The sequence below is a fragment of the Anomalospiza imberbis genome, chromosome 5 (assembly GCF_031753505.1).
Source record: "Anomalospiza imberbis isolate Cuckoo-Finch-1a 21T00152 chromosome 5, ASM3175350v1, whole genome shotgun sequence".
Classification (NCBI taxonomy): Eukaryota; Metazoa; Chordata; class Aves; order Passeriformes; family Viduidae; genus Anomalospiza; species Anomalospiza imberbis.
Window position 1 is genome coordinate 8,900,560 of NC_089685.1, and position 19,427 is coordinate 8,919,986.

Consider the following 19,427-nt stretch of genomic DNA (forward strand, 5'->3'; position numbering starts at 1 on the left):
TCATCTTCAACAAACAGCTTCAACAAACAGAACTTTTTTTTCTTTCGGGAGACTTCAGTAATTATTTAGTAGCAAAAATATAATCAAGAATACATTCCTCTAGAGAAATCAGTAATTTGATTTTCATCCATAACTAACCATACAGATTGCTGTGACCCATGTACTAATCATAAGTCGGGCACATGGAGTTGATTTAAGGAATAAGAGACACTGATATGCCTGGTTTTGTAGTCCAAGGTCTAAAGAAATCTGTTTAGAGGCCTGAATTTGAAGAAAAATTTTTTTCCTTTTTTTAATAAGTTAGCCAAAATACTCAATCCATGTCCCAAGCAGTATTGACATTCACCTGTAATTACACATAGAAATGATGTTACTGCAAACAATAACCTTCCAAGGACAGTCTGTTTCTATATTTACCTGTCAAAACTCTATCTTTCTGGAATTGAGGAATGTACTTTAATTGAGACTATTTTTCTTCTTCCAGAGCATTAATTTATCATGTAGTTTTGCGGCTATTTTGAAGTACAGGTTCATGTTCAGTCAATCTCTTTCGCTTAATAAATATTGTCTAAATTTTATCTTGGATCAAAGAGAATGCTCTGTGTATAAAACAAGAGAAATAACACTTCCTGTCCTGGAGACATCTCATAAAAACACTTCTAGTTTCACACAGGGTTAGGGTCCAACTCCTGATGACAAAAGCAAAGACTTACAATACTTCTAGTCTGAAAATTCCACAGAGGACCAAGTCTTATTATTATTTACTGTTATTTCCTTGTAACAAGCAAGATCTGGCAGCATTCTTCTGCTATCAGTTAGCATATCCTCCTGAGGGTCAGTGGTCAGTGGGGTCATTGGAGTGGTGGTTCTGCTCCTTTTTCCTTGAGAGAGATTCCAGAAGATATTTTTAAGTGGTTACTCACCTGTAGGATCAGCTTTTTTGCTTTTTTGTTATGTCTTGCCAGCACTCTCAACAAATGTGTCCATGGAGATTTCACAGAGTGACTGGGAGTTAGGATGCTGCAGTACCTGACACAGTTTGGTGTAACCATTTCTCCCCAGTACAGCTCAGGTGAGGGAGTCAGTGGCCAGTTTGTAACAAAGACTGGAGCAGACATGAATTCCCACCTCAAAGGCAGAGATAAGGCAGAGATAACATTTGAATGATGTATTATAGATTTTTCCTTCAAATCCTACAGCTTTTGTAAGAATTTTGTGTGACAGAAAAGTCAATGTGTCAATATGAACTGCAATGCCCAGTGGACAAGTAGTGTCATAAAAAGATTTACAGATGAAGAACTGTAGAATAATTTGTTATCTAATCCTTTAAAATCTTTTTGTATTAAATAAATGGAGAAATCATTACCTGTGTGCTACATCTACTGCAGGTACTGTACTAATGAAAACACAGGTACCATTAGCTTTGGTGAAGGCCACACATGTCCTTTTGGGGTTGCTCATCTTCTTTGGATCTGCATAGTCAGACAGAGACAGAAAAAAAGAGAGAATTCCTGCTTTGGTTCAGTGTATTGTCATCAGAAGAAACAAGCAGTTTTGTAAATTTGAAACCTGGTTTCTAGTTATGGTAAATTTTGGACCACCCCAGCTTTAAATTTTCTAAACATTTCATTTTGCTTTATGGTTATAATGTTTAGAATTTGTTATTAGTACTAGTAGCTGCAGATCTACTTATTTATGTCGCGCTCCTGTGTTTACATTTCACTCTATCAGTTAAACTTAAACCAGTTCACAAAATATGTCAGAAGTATTTTGTGTTAGAGTTCTTAGATTTACAGGCTCAATTATCATTGCTCTGGATCTGTAGCAGCTGTAGCAAATCAAACCATGGTTCACAGATTTCACATAGCAACTCACAATTAATTTGTAGTTCTTTTAATGGACTTCTTTACTGCACATAAAGACTGCATAGGTACATAGCAACCTTTTCTTCCCCCTTAAAAAAAAAACTCATCATTTTTCTCTTTAGGATGGTGTAATTATAGGGATTCTACACTGGCAATCAAATATAGGGATTGCATTTGAATTTTCAAATTGAATTTTCAACTCTTTACTTACAGGCATGCTTTCAGGTATTTTTTTGACTTATCTGTCAGCATTTACTTAAATGGCAATTATACTACTGAAACAAACTCAGGTTTGACAGAGATCTGTTGTATTTGCCTTATTAAACAGAAAATAAGGAGCAAACCCACCTTGTTTACTCTTCAGAGACCCTTGCACTGTACTACACGTGGGCTCCACAGCCCTGAGGCTTTGTGTTTGTACTGATCTAAGACTGAATCCTAATATTTGAACATCTGTGTTGCCATCCTTCTACCTCCTGTTTGAAATGGTATAGGAAAAAATCTAACCCCTTGGGGCAAGACTGTATACCTATTAAATTGAAAAGATGCTGAGGTATAGATCTTGACTGCCTTGCCTGAGGCCACACATTTCTCTTGGGTTGAAATTGTGTGTACTTTTCCACCACTTGCTTTGCTGCAAAACTTGTTGTGTAAGGGTGTAAGGGCTTGCGATCCTCACACAGCAATTTGTGAGTTATAAAGAGAGGATTCACCCTGTGAGAACACAAACTTAGGGAAAAAAATTCTACCTTCTGCATGTGAATTTTCCTTTTCTATTGTTAGGTTACTTTGAGTGCAGGCATCTTTGCCCATGCCCAGCAGCCATTCCCAGGTTTCTTGCTGACAGCCAAAGCCTGAACACTGAGCAGCAGCTCCAGCTCCTGCCTCCCTGCCTTTGCCCCAGCCCTTCCCTCAGCAGGCAGGGAAGGAGCCTGAGGCACCCACGCAGCCCACCCTGCTTGAGAATCAGATTTCAGACAAAAAAGCTTTGTCCTTGGGCACAAATATGAAAATCAGCTTGTTTGGGTATTTCTGACTCTTCTGGAGCTCCAGCCCTGGGTCACGCTGTGTTTGTAGAGAGCCAAGGAGTTGTGTAATGGCTGGGATATGTGGGGTTAGAAATGCAAGTGAGTGCATGCAAGCTCAGGTTGGTGGGGGAATTGCCCTTATTTGTATGCATGTATTTGTGTGAATAGACCTGCTGCACTCTACATCTTATCTAAAAACAAAACAAGGCCCATAGCTTCTAGCAGCTCCCTTGTGCTGCCTCCTCCAGCTCCCTTTGCCCAGGTGGAAAATGAAAACAGAACTTTAATGTTGGGGAAATTGTTTTGAATTTGCCGCACTAACCTTTTTGGTACCATCTCAGGATAATCAAAGTGTCTGTTAGGTATCTCAGATGCCAGCTGAAGCTCAGGAAAAGTAATAAATAACACCATATAGCAGCTTGGAGAGCAGTTCTAGAGAGAGACAAGATCTGAGATATTGCACTAATATTTGCTTGACTCACTGAATATGGTTTTAGCTTTCATAGTGTGAGCTCACATTTGGATTTTTGTGTCCTTTTTGAAAATACATATCATAAATAAGAAAAAGGATTAAATTTTACACAACAAGAGCTTTCAAATAAAAAATTCCATTTGGACTACCTCAGAATCAGAAATGTTTACATTTTGTAAGCTTATGATGACAGAGAATGAGTCTTTGGGAAATGTATGTTTGTGGGGTGGGGTAGGTTTTCTTTTTTTTTTTTTTCTTTTAGGAAAAATGCAAATATTTCAACAAGAACTCCCAGTGTCACAAGAAAAGAGGAGTCTTCATTAAACTTAACAGGCACCAGATCATGCTGCTTTACAGCAGATCTTAATGGCCAAAGGCAGAACACCTGTATGCCTCAGTAGTACAGAAAGGTGCCAGTAATAACAATCCCATCAGGTGGATACAAACTCATCCCTGCTGAGGTCTGTGCTTGCAGGCAGAGCCTGCATTGCCTTCTCCACTGACAATATCTCCAGTACTCGTGCTGAGCTACTCCCAGACAGCTGGCACATCAGCATAAAATCCACTGCAACCTGCAATTGTGTGCAAGAATTGGAGCAAATAGCTGTGTGATTTAGCTTGTGCTCCCGTGGTTCAGCTGCTGCTGGCACAGCTTCCAGCTGATTCAAAGCCAGCCCAGGTATGTGTACATGACCTGCTCCTGGAGAACTAACAGGCAGACATGACCTGCTCCCTGCTCCTGATTATACAGCAGCCTCCAGGAGTCCTTGGGCACTCTGACGGTTTACTTCTGTCCTTTCACCACAGCTGCATTTCTTTTCTTTGTCCTAGTAGTTAATATAGTTTATTCTTCTTGAACAGATATGTCCTTTCCCATCCATGTATCCTGCTATTACATTTATTAGCATTTCATTATATTATTGTTCTGTGTTCTTTTCAGTTTGCTGGCATACAGACATGACTTATTAAATCATTCTCTCTAGATATTATTATCTCTGGTTGACTACCAATTTTTTTGAGTGCATTGTTGTTAAATGCATATATTAGTTTTCTTTTTCCTTTCTTTGTGATTCTTTTTATGTAAAAAACAATGAGAAGTATAAAGACTTAACATGACTTTAGTGCTTCATTCTATTAAAATAGTGCAATTGTTAATGTCTGAAATGCACCTTGCATAATCCTAAATGATTATATGCATGAGATCTTAATTACAGAGAACTTTATTCCTTAATTAATGTATTCCAGACATCTGTAGTTTTGATGTATAAATACCTAGTTCTTGCCATGGGTATATTTTAAGTCACACATTCAAAAAAGAGATGAAGTTTTCTGCTACTTGTTAGCAGTATAAGAGGTATCTGCTTGGCACTTTTAATCTGATGCTGTTAATAATCACAGCGCTTTGATCAGGTTTTTATATTTTTAAATACTGCCCAATCCTACAGGCATCTACTCAGATAAATAATTTTACTGTCATATATAGATGATCTCAGGTTCCAGAGTCAGAGACATTTAAAATGTAAAGGGGAGAAGCTACTGTGTAAAAGCATGTAAGAAGGGGAAAAAATGCAAAAAGCAGATCCTTTTTCTTTAGAGTGAGAAAGTGTATACAGCTAGACTCATTTTACCCTGATCCACTTAGGAGCATGCTGTTTAACGACACTAAGTGATAACGTACTTAAATGGTTAATGCAAGGGTTGATCCTCCTCTAAAACTGAGCTGGGAACAAAAGCTGAAATGACTTTTTGAAAGGGAGGGACAGGAGGAATTCTGACCCTTCTGCTGGCGTTTTACAACGTGAAACCACAAAGCAATTGAGGGACCAGTGCACGGCACGTGGATTAAAACGCTTCCTAGAAGCAGCTAGTACTGTACATTGCCCAAACCTCCCTGAACTTTCTCAGTGAATACAGCAGCCTGACAGCCCGGCTTCCCGCTGGGTGGATCCTGCAACTCCAGGAGGGAATGGCACTTCTTGCTTTTAATTAGCAAAGGTGAAAGGTGAATTAAAACTAGCTGTTTGGCAAGTCAGAGCAAGGGGCTGAGTTCTGAGGAGCACCAAGGAGGAGGGTGCTTTCTCCTTTTTTCCCCGTGTTTTTTTTTTTTTTTTTTTTTTTTTTTTTTTTTTTTTTTCCCTCCCTCCCTCCTTCTCTGAATGAATTGCCTTGCAGGAGGGACTGAAAATACAGCTTCTTCCTGAATCCACTGGCAGAGTTACTAAAGACAGCTCAAGACACAACACTGCAGAGTAACGCCTTGGAATGTCCTTGCACTTTATAAACAATTGTCCTAGGGAGGGAATATTTTTACATGACATTTGCACAGCTTGACAAATGGCTAGCTGAGGCTGTGTGCTGCTCTGATGAACACTGAATTTCCCACAGAGACACCCCACAAACTGACCCAAGAGAGTGATCTAACTGCACTGGCAAAGTGGAAGTGGAAGTTGGAGCCTTAAAAACACCCCAGCAAAACAACAAACAAACAGCAGCAGTTCAGTGAAGAGAGCAAGAAATTTGTCTTGGGCAGGATGGCATCTGCTCAGGACCTTCTAATCCTGGCACTCTATGGCTTGTTGCTAGAGCTACCGGCTGGATGTCACACAGCAGATACGAGGCAACCAAGGTTACGTCTGTCACATAAAGGTAGGTCAGTGTGTCAGGTTTTTTAAGACTTTGTACTGTGCAAGTTCATTGCCTTCACTGAATGTATTGCTTAGGGATTAAATTATGGTCCTTTGATAGAGTAAAATGTTCCTGTTCAGAAATCTTGTAAATTGTTTCCTTGTACTAAACTGCATCCTAGATTAAGTTTGCTGAATTTTGGAAGACTTAAGGCACTTGCAGTGATGATTTTAGACTACTGAAATATTCCTCTACCTGAAAGCATGTTAGATTTGTATGTCATTCTCTCTTACTCTCCTTGCTGTAAGAAGGCTGTCAGGTCTCTTATTAAGAGGGAAAGAAATGGAGAAGATAACCTGAAATTATTGCTGAATAAATGTGCATCCTGTAACCTTTGAACAATTAAATGTCTGTTTCACTTTTAGAATTCTATCTGTCTACAAATATAGCTAAGGCAAAAGGACTGAATTCCTGTGCAACCATATGATTCATTTTCTAAACTAGCAAGTGTCATCACACTATAATTAAAATGAGTACCTGCCAATGTAAGTCTGCTTGCTGTTTAACTGAGCTACCCAAAGGAAAAATGTTTTTTTTTTTTCTGATATATTTATGTAGAATACTTATAACTTTTATTTTTGCTTAAATTTATTTAAGCCTCAGTTGCCTGAAGGCTGAACCATTCTTCCTTAGCTCCTTCAATGTCTCTATTCTGTTCTGGATTGCATGTGATTTAAACTCTTCCCTATTATTTGGGTTTAAACTTGTATATATATATATATATATATAAATACCTGTGCATAGCCATGGCATTTCAGTTCTCTGCAGCAGGACATACATTTGTAGATTATATACTTAGACAGGTATGACAGATGGTCATTGCAATAGTAGAAAGAAATGTAATTGTGCAAGATAAAGTGATGATTGTCCAATCAGTAATGTTTGGATATTACCTCCTAGGCACAGATGAAAACAAACTGGTTTTTTGCTGACATAGTTGGGAATGAGCAAATTCCAATTTACTCAAGAACACTTTAATGGTTATGCAAGTGATAACTAAGCTGCATCAGTGTGAAGTACATTAGAATACCTATTTTAATACCTATTTTAAGAATGGCTAAGTTTTGAGAATTAGCAGCATCTAGAGCTCCATGTGTATACAGCTTTACTCCTAACAAGGTTTAATTGTGTTTTATATAGCAAGCTAAATTACCAATTATAAGGAAGGGAGAAGCTGAATAGGCTAATTGGTCTGAAAGTCTTTCTAGGAAGCTATAAGAAATGGGGTTTGCTTTTACTGGGCAGTGAAATGTTTTAGAGAAAGAAGTATTTTTCATGGAAAGCTGTCTTGTAAATAAACAACTGCTCTGAATTAAATAAATTACATGACCCCTTTTAACATATAAACCACTTTTCTTTTAACCTATGGTTTCAGAGTACAGTAAGAATGAATGACAAATGCTGATTGTATAATCCTTTCACATCTCCTATTCTTGAAAATGTGCATTTGAATATTGATTTATTTCTAGATGTAACTGCTAGGGCTATAATTATTATTGATATTTGTTGGCTTCTGATGGCGTAAGGGGGATGAGAAAAGCACAGTAAATGAGACAAATAGACCTAGTGTTATGTTGGTTCAGGACTTTGGCTTAGCTGACAATTTTGGCAATCTCCCCACTATGATGCTGTGACTATTAACTGCTTCTCTGCTCCCTTGTAGTAGTAATTGCTTTCCAATGGTTTCAACGAGTGTGCATTTCACTGCACAGTACTTCTCTTTTCAGCAGTGAACCAGTAATTTGGCCATAACTCTGATATCTTCAAAGAGATCTTTAAACATCTATTTCTTACAGAGGGCCAAACCTTACCTGCCTGATGGCAGTTCCCTCAGATCCAACGACACAGAAAGATAGATATGTACTCATAAATTCCCTACTGCAGTCACACACGTCACCATCTTATATTTCACCTTGTACAATACTCTATCACATTTTTCACACTTAGGAAATTTGACTGATTTTACAAGCAGTGTAAAATGCAGTCAGGGAGTGCCTGACCACATATCCCCAGACAAGGGTTGGAAATGGCATACCTGCCCACCACCCTGGGAACAGCTACTGCAGCCCTCCCAGCCAAAAGAATGTAGCGACCAAGCATGAAGACAATGAGCAAATGTCACTGCTGTCCTCACTAATCAAACAGGAACAGCAGGAGGGACCCTCATCTTAATTGCATTTGCTCCAGAGAAAGGCTGCTGCGGGTACCAGAGAGGTTGGGGTAGTTACAAAGAGGTGGTCGTGCACCCTCTGTATGAAGGTGCTTTAGCCTGTCCTGTGAGTTGCTGTTGTGGCACAGAGGACGGAGCCCATATGTCTAAATTTTCAGTGTGGAGTAGCTACAGCCTCAGATAAAAAATTCACTGCAAAGAAACTGCAACATGGAAGTTAGCAGGCCTGCTGACTACCTCCCTTTGGAACTGCAGATGTTGGTGGCTGATTTGGATTCAGGCCCTTGCAAGACAGGCCAGTGCTGACTGGAGTTACAAGCTTCTGTGATGAGTATGATGAGGTTATGGACATCAGATTTTTTTTTTTTTTTAATAGAAGGATGTTTAAAACTAGTCCATTTTAAAGTCTTGTTTCCTTAGAGTCAAGAGAACGCTTGCACGAATTAGAGTCTCCTTTGATTTTTATAAATTCAAAAACTGTCTCTCTAAACCACTTTTAATGTGGTGCTCAGTGAAAGTGAGTTAGTGGTCTGATAGTGAATGGGAACCTTTTGCTCTCACAGTAAACCCGACCTTCACCTGCAGTGCACATGTCTCCAAACCCACAGCAACAAGATCAGGTCCTAACCCTTGCAGAGGGGTTGCCTGATGGATAGGAATACCACAATCCCCCTGCCAATTAAGGGATATATTGTGCAACCCCTGTTTGACTCCATGGCCATTTACTCTGCTTCAGTGGGAGTTAATGAAAGTCCTGCATTCATGAACTACTGTTAAACCTGTCAAGTCAATGCAAACTGTAATGGTGATTTTTGGCTGGTCTTAATTCACAGTAACCTCAAATGTGAATTTTGCCATTTCTTTATCAGATGTGACTTGATCCTATAACCACCTGGCAGTCATATGTTATGGCTCTAACTTCATTTTTAGTGAGTTGAGGTAGGCTTATATCCAGAACATGAAGGTGTTTTCCTCAAACCATCATCTTGTGTCCATTAGGAAATTTATACTGAAATCAGTACCGCTTGTAGTAGTAGTGTTATGATTGCACTAAAGGTCAGTGTTTGAAGATGCTCAGCCAAGATCTGTGTACTCCAATAACTTCATCTTGATTTGTAGAGATAAACATGTGTTACAGCTTGTTAATATTACAGAGAAAGAGATTTCTGCATTGTTAAGTTATAGGTTGCAGAGAAATAGATTTCTGCATTGTTAAGTTATAGGTTGACAACTTCATTTAAAAATCATTAGCTCATTTTACATACAGTACAGACTCTGGCTAATGAGGTGTTAATGGAAGCCAAGCTTCAGCCCCTATTCTTTATAGGCTGCTGGTTAAATTCTTTCCCAGTATCCCACAGTTTGAGTTCTCGCAATGGGAAATATATAATTAAGGTGAAATCAGCACACACTGCGTGTTAAAAAGAAACTATTTACATTATAGATTGAAATGGATTGGGTTTCTAGAGGACAGGAGGGATATATTTTTATAAGCCTAACAGAGCTGCACTGGAAGCATGTGGGCCTGAAAGGCACATGAAGGACGTAATTGTCTAATTCAAGCATTATGCATGGTTTTCTTTGTATTTCTAATTGGTTTGGGATGTTTTTTTTCCTTGTTCATAATTATGGTAAAGAACAAAGGTAATACAGTATGAAAATGAGATGTTGAGCCTTTACAGTGGTCTATACAATTCTGCTGCTGCAATGGGGTCTGGTGCAGTTACGTGCAGCAATTTGCACATCTTGAGGGATCTGTTTTCTATTTTACCCACTACAGTCTCTTGAGTGACTTGAGGGATTTTGGCATTACCTGACCTCAGGTTGTGTAGCTATGCACTGGACACTGCTCTTGTCTGGAAAAAGTGTGGTTAAGAAGGAGTTGTGCTTGCCTTACCCATTGAAATATGTCTTTTTTACCTGTTGTTGGAACTCCTTACAACTTTCTATGGTAGAGTCAAGCTGCAGCAGGCAGAAGGAGCAGAATGAACTTAGAAGGAAATAATCTGGATTAAAAATTGTATTCTCCAAGCACAAATATTTCAGATAGTGACTTACTGCTAAGGAAGGGAGAGATGAAATGTTGCAGACAAAAACTGATACTCTCCATGTTCATAGTCAGATTTTAATATGTAAAATGTGTAATATAAAACATTTAATGTAGAAGAATTTAGGTTTTTTAGGTCTGACTAGTCATCCTGGAAGGCTGCTGAGGTCTGTTACTGCAGAAAAAAATGTTTCATTGCCGTTTGCAGGAACTGCAGTTTCAGCACACCTACTTTAACTTTCTTGATATTTGCAATTTAGAATTTATTGTAATTAAGACTAAGAGTTTCACCACGTTTATCCATGATATCTTACTCTGCTCTCTAGCTAGAGGGCAGTGAAATTTACTCGGGGGCTAACAACTACAATGAGTAACAAAAATGTAGGGAATATTTAGACCATCATTTCCGAATTCTAAAATAGTCAAATATGTTTAATCAAAGTATAGTATTTTCAGTTAGTAATCACCTGGCCATATAAATCATGGCTAATTAATAAATAGCCACATAACCCAGATTTCATTGCTTTTGAATGACTAGGAAAAAGCAGTTTCCCTACCAAAGCAAATACAAATTCAATGAAGATGTTAATTCATGCTTGATATAAATCACCTTGACTTTGTACTGGGATAAGGAACTGACCTGTGATATTTGCTTATATATAGTCCAGAGAGGTCTGTGTACAAAAAAAGTGGAGGATATCGTGTATGTATTCACACACCCATATATACATTTAAATGTATCTGTAAAATAATATAGATACATATAAATGTATGTGTGTGTGTATATATAACAGATTGAAGGTTTTGTATTTCTTGTATTGAATTAAAGAGCAGTAAAATTCCAAGGGTTTAGAAACAAATGGTTTTTATTGTGGCTCCACGTGTAAATGTGCTTGGGTATAAGGGCTGATAACCGGAATTATGAGTGTTTGGAAAAAACAAGTGACAAGTAATGTTTTATAAATCTCAAGGCCACATAGAACTCAATGTCAGCTTAGAAATATCTTAGGCAAAGATGCACAGGCATCTCTAGGCCACTTATGAGGCATAGAGGAGAGCTTATGCACCTCCCACTGGATAAGCAACTGATTGTCTACCAACATTTAGGACAAGATTCAGGTTTATTATCTATCCATATCACAAAAGGTGACTGCTAGGAACTCCTGGAGCGCTTACAAGTAATCCTAGAGTGCCTTGCTCACTGAGACAGGAATTTTTGGCAGAGAATTTATGCTAGTTCCTTTCATAACTGCATTTTGTTGACAAAGGCTGCTGTAAGTATTGCTGTAGCAGAGCTCTGAAGTGATAAGTGCCACGCCGGGGATGCAAGGAGCAGACGGTTTGCAGCCTAACATCAATCACTTTCCTGTTCCTACTTTAAAGAGCTTAAGTACTATCTGAAGGTGCAAGACCAGAATATCCTGCATATTCCTGCTTCTCTGCAGCTAACTCCCTGCTTTCAAAGTGATAACACCATCTGCTATTTTAAACTCTTCATCAGATATCGTACTCATCATTATTTCACTGAAAGCAGGCATTATATTTTGCTTAGATGAAAACAGGATTCATTCTATTTTCATGATTTACAGGATGGTGTGCAAGGGTGAGCATCTGTGTCCGGCCTTTTGAGAAACTTTTGATCAATAAATATACTAAAAGTGTACAATGGAAATTTATATATTATTAAAACTCTTGCCCTGGTTTTCTTCTTGTAGCAAGGCAAATATGATGAAGTTACAGCATGCAGACAGTGTAATTACAAAAATGATCATTTCTTGAAGAAATTCATAGCCTGTAGGGATAAAGATAACAATCTTTGTTTTACAGGGAGAAAAAGCCCTCTTGAGTGTACTATTTAAAATGTTTTGTATTGGTTAGTTAACGTTTGGCATTTATTTAAATCAGTTAAGGGTTCAGAATTAAGCATGAAAGAGCATGTTGGAAAAAAATGAAAATATTGCATTATAAAAAAATATGTAGTATACTTTAGCCATAATTTCAAACTCCTGTTAAGAAAGAGCTTAAATAATTTTGAAGAAACAATATTTGAGAAGATTTAAAAATAAACACCATCTTTAAATTGGTGAAAAATTTAAGTTGTCATCACTAAGATTCAGTTTGAGGAACTGAATCTACTGAGCCTACTATATACATTAAAACAAAGGAAACCATCATGATTCTCTCACAGCACAATTTAAAACCAATGTATTTATCTCACATTGACAAATTCCATTTTTCCCTTGGTCTTGGTTCTTCTGATCACCCTCAAACATACAAATTCTTATTTTGGAAGAGAGATTTCTCCTTGTTAACAACTCCAATTGGAAGCTGACTTCAATGTGCTTTTTCTCTAAGTATTTTCTTCTTAGTTTAAGCTATAAATTGATATGCTTTCACTCATGCTGCATCCCTTTGGCAAACTGTTTTATAGCAGTCTAAAGACTATTTTTTTTCCCTTTCAAAACAATGTAAAGCAGGAATGTACCATCATGTATTCAGTTTTTTCTTACCCTGTGATGATTTTCATATTTATTAAAATCACCCAGGCAAAAGTACCTTAGGATAAATTTTGTTTGGTGTTTTTTTTTTCATTTTTTAAGACACAATGTTACAAACAGGAGTGGTTTCTCTGGTTTGTCTCAGGGGTTCTTTGTGGCATTTTGATGCTAGACCTCTTCAAAGGATTTGTAAATTGCAGCACATTACAATCAAGCATCCAAATGCACTGTTTAACTGCACCGCTCTTGGTGAATGTATAATCTTAGTGAAAAATCTTTGTTCCTCTTCTAATCTACTCATTCTTATTTTACCTGAAATTTAGAGGACCTCCAGAATGTAATGGCATGTCAAAAGTTCCTTTTACAGTTTCTATGCAAGTATGTACAGGAGGTCTGCAACCACAAAGTTGTCAAAGGGATGCCTGCCAAACATCTTGGCCTTGGCATGACACCCAGGCTGTGTGTGCAGCCAATAGCTGCAAAACTTGATTCACTCATGTAGCTGCAAAATAATTTTTGAGGAAATAAAAGTTGAGTTTCATCTTTAAATTACTTTTTATTAGTCTCAGGTGAAAGCAGAGAATTGGCAGTTGTTTATGTCATGTCTACCCTGTCTCACTAGAGTACTTGGTGATTCATTGCCTCTTCTGTCAATCAGAATCTGCTCAACTCTTATTAAAAGTCAACAAGAGTCCTCCAGTTACATGTAATGATCTAAGATTTGCTCCTGAATGCAGTGTTGTGTTTCAGACTGAAACTTCATTTGCCCTGTGGAAGTGCCAACCTTTTCCCTCGTAAACTCCTCCAGAACAGAATCAATTCTGTGTACCAGGAAGCAGCAATACCCCATCGTGTTGTCTTTGTTTTTCCATGGAGAAACACAGTGCCATAACTGTAACTCTGTAACTCACCTGCCTGCTACTGATTGGCTCTTGGTGCTTAGACATCCAGTATGAAGGAATGGATTAAAAACTGGATTTGTAAACTTCTGCACAATACAAAGTCAATGCAGAAGAAATCTTCTAAAGGTCAAATGGCAAAGCCTAGTTTGACATATACATGTAACATTCGAATATTATATCACCATTCTTGGATGAATTTTCATGTCAGAAATTCCTAATTGTGAAGGAAACTTTCTAGTCAAGGAAGATTATATAAGAAGCATAAGACTTGTCTGCTTTGTGGGATCTATTGCAATATAGTTCAAAGGATCATTATGAATATTTAATGTCAAAATACAGAAAAAAAATTAAAGGCTAAAAATTTCATTAATGAAAAATTAAAAAAAAAACTAAACTCAACCAAAAAATGTCTAGTAGCCAAAAATGGGAGAAAGTCAAAAATATCACTGACAGCTTCTCCTATCTCTTTGGCCTGAGCAAAAGATGTTAATTATTTATAAGAATTTGATGACAGGCAATATATAGTACTCTTCAGACTGTGATTTGGCAGGAATAGATATGAAAAAAGGTTGTTTATGGTCCTTGTGAAATCATGTTGCTAGCATTTTTACTACATCAGTAATGAAGAATTTCAGGTGTTAGGAGATTTGCTTATTCATCATCATTTGCAGTTTATTTTCTTTTTTTTTTTTTTTTTAATCCCCAAAAAGATATTTACATACAAACATAAATTCTCAGCCCATGCTAGACTCCTCTAACATGATGATGGGACTTTTATTTTTTTTTTTCCCAAAAATAATTCTCTAAACCAAGGGACCAGTGCTTGGAAGATAGGCATTCAGTGAAAGAAGATTTAACTCCTCTTCACATCCTTAATGTATCTGTTCTCTACTTCTTCTGTGTTTATTTTCATCTAAAGGATTCCTGACTTCATACTGTGAAGCAATTGAAGCTTCTGTGGGGAGTCGAACAATGGGGTTTTTACTGTTGCTAAGTTTGCTTTATAAGCTCTTTCTTACAACACATTTGTTTAATAGGCCTAGTAAAGTGGTGAATGCAGCTGTAAATATATCTTTTATTTGCTGATGTGCAATAAACATCACAAGGATTTTGGTCTTTTCTTATTCTGATCTTCCTGACACTGGTGAAAGGAAATTGTACAAAATGAATGAAAAGTGCCTTAAACTGATTGCAGAAAACAACACTCCCCACATACCTAAGGGTTAGTACCTTGTTTCTCTTTAACAGATGGTTTCTCCCAGCAGTGTTACTAAAACTTAATAATAGCAAAATAATAGGTTTCTTGATGTGAGGGAACTATTCCAGATAGCACTATTCACTGGGGTCATCACTGAAGGTCATTTTTCATCCAGAAAGCTAAAGGTTAGCAAGTGTTGCTCAATTCCGTGAGCTCCTGCAACTCTTTATTTATGATTAAGCTAAGTGCTCTCCTGTGGGTGTGTGGTAAAAGCCAAGAGTAAAGGAAAATAAACCCATTCCTTTATATATTAAATATTTCATGTTAGTTGATTGAGAATGGTATGAGGCAAAGCTTTAAAATATGTGCTGTCTGGGAGCCCAGAAAGACATAAGCTGTCTTGGAGATCTTGTTCTTATTAATGCTGTTGCTGAGAAAGTGTCTTGTCTTTACGTGCCTGTGTTTACACGCAGCAAGTCATTATTCTCTCTTCTCTGCTTATCTTAGGCATGGCCATGTCCTCCTGCATATTTTCGGGTTACACAAGCATCTGGGATAGCAGTAATTTCTAATCACACTACTGAGAAGGTGTTAAAGTATTCAGCAGGTTCAGCACTTATCATAGCTCATAACCAGGCTGTAAACAGTCCCAAGCACTTTACTGATTCCATGGTATTCCTTGCTGAGTGACTGCAGCTTCTGTGGTTATTCTTCTGCAGCAGTGAGTTATTTCATTTCTAGAAGAATTGAGTCACAGGAAAGAGTGTTTCTCCAACAATGGCTCTGAAAGCAGTATACTGTCCTTAAATTCTGCTGCCAAATATATGAAACCTTTATTACAAAACCAGAATAATTAATACAAACATTGAACAGAGAACTTGTTTCACTAATTACAATAGCAAACCTCCCATAAACTTTTGTGGCTACAAAGTAGTCAGGATATTCCTTGCTCCTGACCTTACTCTCTGAAAGAGGTGATCCATTTGGCCATTGCATGTATTTCTGCCTCTATTGAGTTTAGAGGGAGAATAGTGGTCCAGCTTAAACCAGAGCCCTTACGTTTCAGTAAAAGTAAGATAGATTTGGGAAGAATGTCTGATGATAGGTCTAGCATGTTACACATGCAAGGATAAAACCCTTTGTCTGAGAGTGACTTACTGCAGAGTTTACAAGCTGCAGTACTATTGCCTTGATAAAGTACAAGTGAAGATATTTTTCCTAAGTAGTGTGTCTTTGATCTAATAATGGTCTGGAAGAAGAGGATGGAGGTGTAGTCATTTGAGCAGTGACCTGAGCAGTGTGAGTTGTTCCCAGAGCTGCTGAACACAATTGTATCTGGGCCACAGTAATGACTGATGTGCTCTGCACCTGCTTCCATGCACAATATGCTGATTTAGATTAAGCATGACATGCTTAGGTTAAGCAGCTTTCAGAACAGTTTAAACTAAATTGATGTACTTTTGTATGAAATAGGTAAGCCACTCGCAGCTGTCTTCCATAGCTCAACTAGTCCTTAGCAAAGAAGTAGTAAAAAACTGCTGGAGGTTAGATCAAGCTAAGTTATTTCCACTGCACACAAAGTGGCCTTAAAGACTGTATCCTAAAGCTTTGGTTCTATAAGTATTTGATCTTATGTGTGTACTTTTAATTATACAAATTGCTTCTTTGATTGAAAGTTAAGTTGGGGTTTGGTTGCAAGATCAAAATCTACAGCATGGATTCTTTGAGGCCATCCATCCCTGTAGTGTGATTCATTAAAATCAATCATGATAAAAGTTGTTCTATTTTGCCTATACTCCAGGCATTACAAAGCAACTTGAAACTTTGAAAATTTTGATTTATGTGTAAAATTTCACTTTTCATTTTATTCTGTGGTTAAATGCTTATGGAAAATCTTGAGAATTGCAACTTACTGTCCTCCTTTGTCATAAGGAAAATGATAATTCCAGAAGATGCTTCTTTGAGGCTTTTATAGAGCACTGTAATATGTGTGGGTACATGTCATTTAGAATTGTAAAATAAGTTTTACAAGTGCTATATGTGGTCTCTGTAATTTTTTGACATGGAACAACCCCTTAGTTCCTTAGAAAATGTAACAGATTACTTCATAATATCTGGCTAATGGATTTTTTTTTTGTGGTTTCACATTTTCTGTTTTAATGTGTAGTAGTACTAAAATCCTTGAGCTGTAAAATTAGATGTCTGGGCTGTTGAAAACTCCTTGTACTTTTAATTTAAGAGTAAAACAAAAAAAACTTACAGCATGGAGATTTGAAAATAATAACTAGTGTTTTGTACATTCTTGTGAAACCGTTCCTGAAGTGTGCTGTGAATTTGATAGCGGCATATAAATGCTTTATCTTGGGATTGTTGAAAGCTAAGAGAGATATTGACATTTCCTGATATCTGATACCAGTGCCTGGGAGTGTTGCAGGACCCATGGGGAAAATCTGAGAGTTAAACTTGTCATGTCCTAGCACGTTTTAGATTTTAAATAGTGTATACTATAAATTAACATGCAGAAAGTAGGTTTCTAACCTATGATCAAAAGGTGCTCCAGAGATTTCTGAATTAGTCATACAGTATATGCAGACTGTAGCCCTGCTTCAGCCTTGTTGGAGTGGTTTGGCCTCTGCATTCAGCTGTTCACATCATGGTGGTAAGTTTCTACAGATGTTGATTTCTGTGCAAATTTTGTCTCAGTGGTTTTGCTTTGTAAGTGTTTGGTCCTTCAGTCTGCAAGGTCTGCTCTTGCCAGACATTTTAATTTTGATGGCAGAGGTTAGCTGTTACAGCATCCACTTGAGACCCATAATTATGGTTGCAAACACATCACAGTAGCACAGGGAGAGAACGGGTTTCTGTTGGCATCTCAGAGTCCTGCAGTCGGTTTCACAGGAATTGTAACAATGCTGATACTGCTTACTCACTACAGAATTGCTTACAGACTTTTAAACATGCATTTGAGAGCACTAGAGTGTGGAGGTAGATACTGAGAGCAGGTTCCATAATTAAAAAAAAAAAAAAAAAAAGGATTTTAAAGCCTTCCGGATCTTAATGCTGTTGTTTGGACAAGACTTGCTTTTAACCCACCAGTTCCTAACCTAAACTTATACTGATTTTTAATCCTTAAAAAGACCTTACACATGCTGAAAATGTAGAAGATGAACCCAAAAAAAGACCTCACAACTGATGGCTGGTGTCTATCTTGGATGGTGAAATCTAGAGATCTGATATGATGCTTATAGAAGCTATTGTACCTATGGAACTTGTCTTTAAACAAATATTTTTGTAATTTTAAACTTTATTTTTTGGAAAGTCAAGGCTTTTTGTTTCACTGAGAGGTTTTTTTGTTAGGTTTATTCAATCACCAATAATGTGTGATCACCAATTAGATTTGAGAAATCTGGATTAATTTGAAATTTTATGGAAACCTTTCAGCAAGCTCCTGGGATGTATATAAGTCTTCCTAAATCTTGTAATTTGCTTCCAAGTGGAATTATACAACCTACATGGAGACTCAAACTTCCCTCCAGCTACCTATTGTTTTACCTCATAAGACTGAAATACCTTTGAGTAGTGTGACACTGGCAATGAGGCATATGAACAAAGACATACCTCAAGAGCAGGCTGTCATTGAAGGAGATAAACTTGGAAATGAATGATATGTTCTATACTCCCATATCCTTATATCACATGTCCCTTGAGTTTTTTTCTGTTCTTTCCTCTACTGAAGTAGTCTGAGATGTTATTTTCTTTATTACTAGCTTTTTTAATATCTTCACTTTTTATTAAATCACTTAATTCTTCTAAAGTCATACTTTTCCTCATCCCTAATGTTTTCCTACTGCAGAAAACATAAGGGCATCCCAGGCACTAAGGTCTCCCTTATAGCAACTATACCCCTCTCATGTAACCTTCAGCCTTATTTCTTCAACTCTTTTTATTCATTAAAAACTTATTTGGCTCTCTAGGTGGGCCAAAAATAGCAGAGGTGTGATTGTTTCTTCATGGGCTTGTTGACCAGTTAGTTTGCATGCACTAATTGACAGTTAATTGGCCTGCTAATTGAATTAGTTGTCTAATGATTTTGTTCTCTTTTTTTAAGGGACTGATGGAGTATTTCTATTTCTTAGCTTCTGACTTTCAGGAAACTTTGAAAAACTTCATGTTTTTTAGACTGCCCGTACTCCTCACCCTTTTCCCACAAAACTGAACATTGGTCAGTGGGATCTCATGTGTCATAGGGAGCAAGGATTGTGTCACCAGTTAGCAGAGTGCTCCAGAACACCTGATTTTCTAAGGAAATTAGACTTGTTTGCATCACAAGACAATAAAATAATTTTTACTGTGATAAATCATTCCTCTTTTTTGGTCCTTCCAAACTGATAATTCTGTAGAGAAGTCAGATAACTACTGCCACTGTTTCAGTGGCAACATAATTATCTTTTCCAATAGTTCCAATGGGAATTTCAGTCTCCGGTGTTGCAGGTAGCTGCTCCTGTGAAAGCCACATGATATCCAATCATGATTTAGCCTGAAGGTATTTTCTTATTTAATGA

At 37.4% G+C, this 19,427-nt stretch overlaps 1 protein-coding gene across 2 annotated transcripts in view; it reads left to right on the top strand.

Moving 5' to 3' along the window:
• The first annotated feature begins 3,788 nt into the window (after window positions 1-3,788).
• SEMA3E (semaphorin 3E) overlaps window positions 3,789-19,427 on the top strand; it is a 131,176-nt gene continuing 115,537 nt past the window's right edge. Inside the window, exons 1-2 of one of the 2 annotated variants that reach the window (XM_068189557.1) lie at window positions 3,789-4,044; window positions 5,538-6,011. In XM_068189557.1, coding sequence (XP_068045658.1) covers window positions 5,897-6,011 — 115 coding nt within the window. In that variant the 5' untranslated portion in view covers window positions 3,789-4,044; window positions 5,538-5,896. The remainder of the gene's footprint in view (window positions 4,045-5,537; window positions 6,012-19,427) is intronic. The other variant, XM_068189558.1, reaches the window with a different exon arrangement.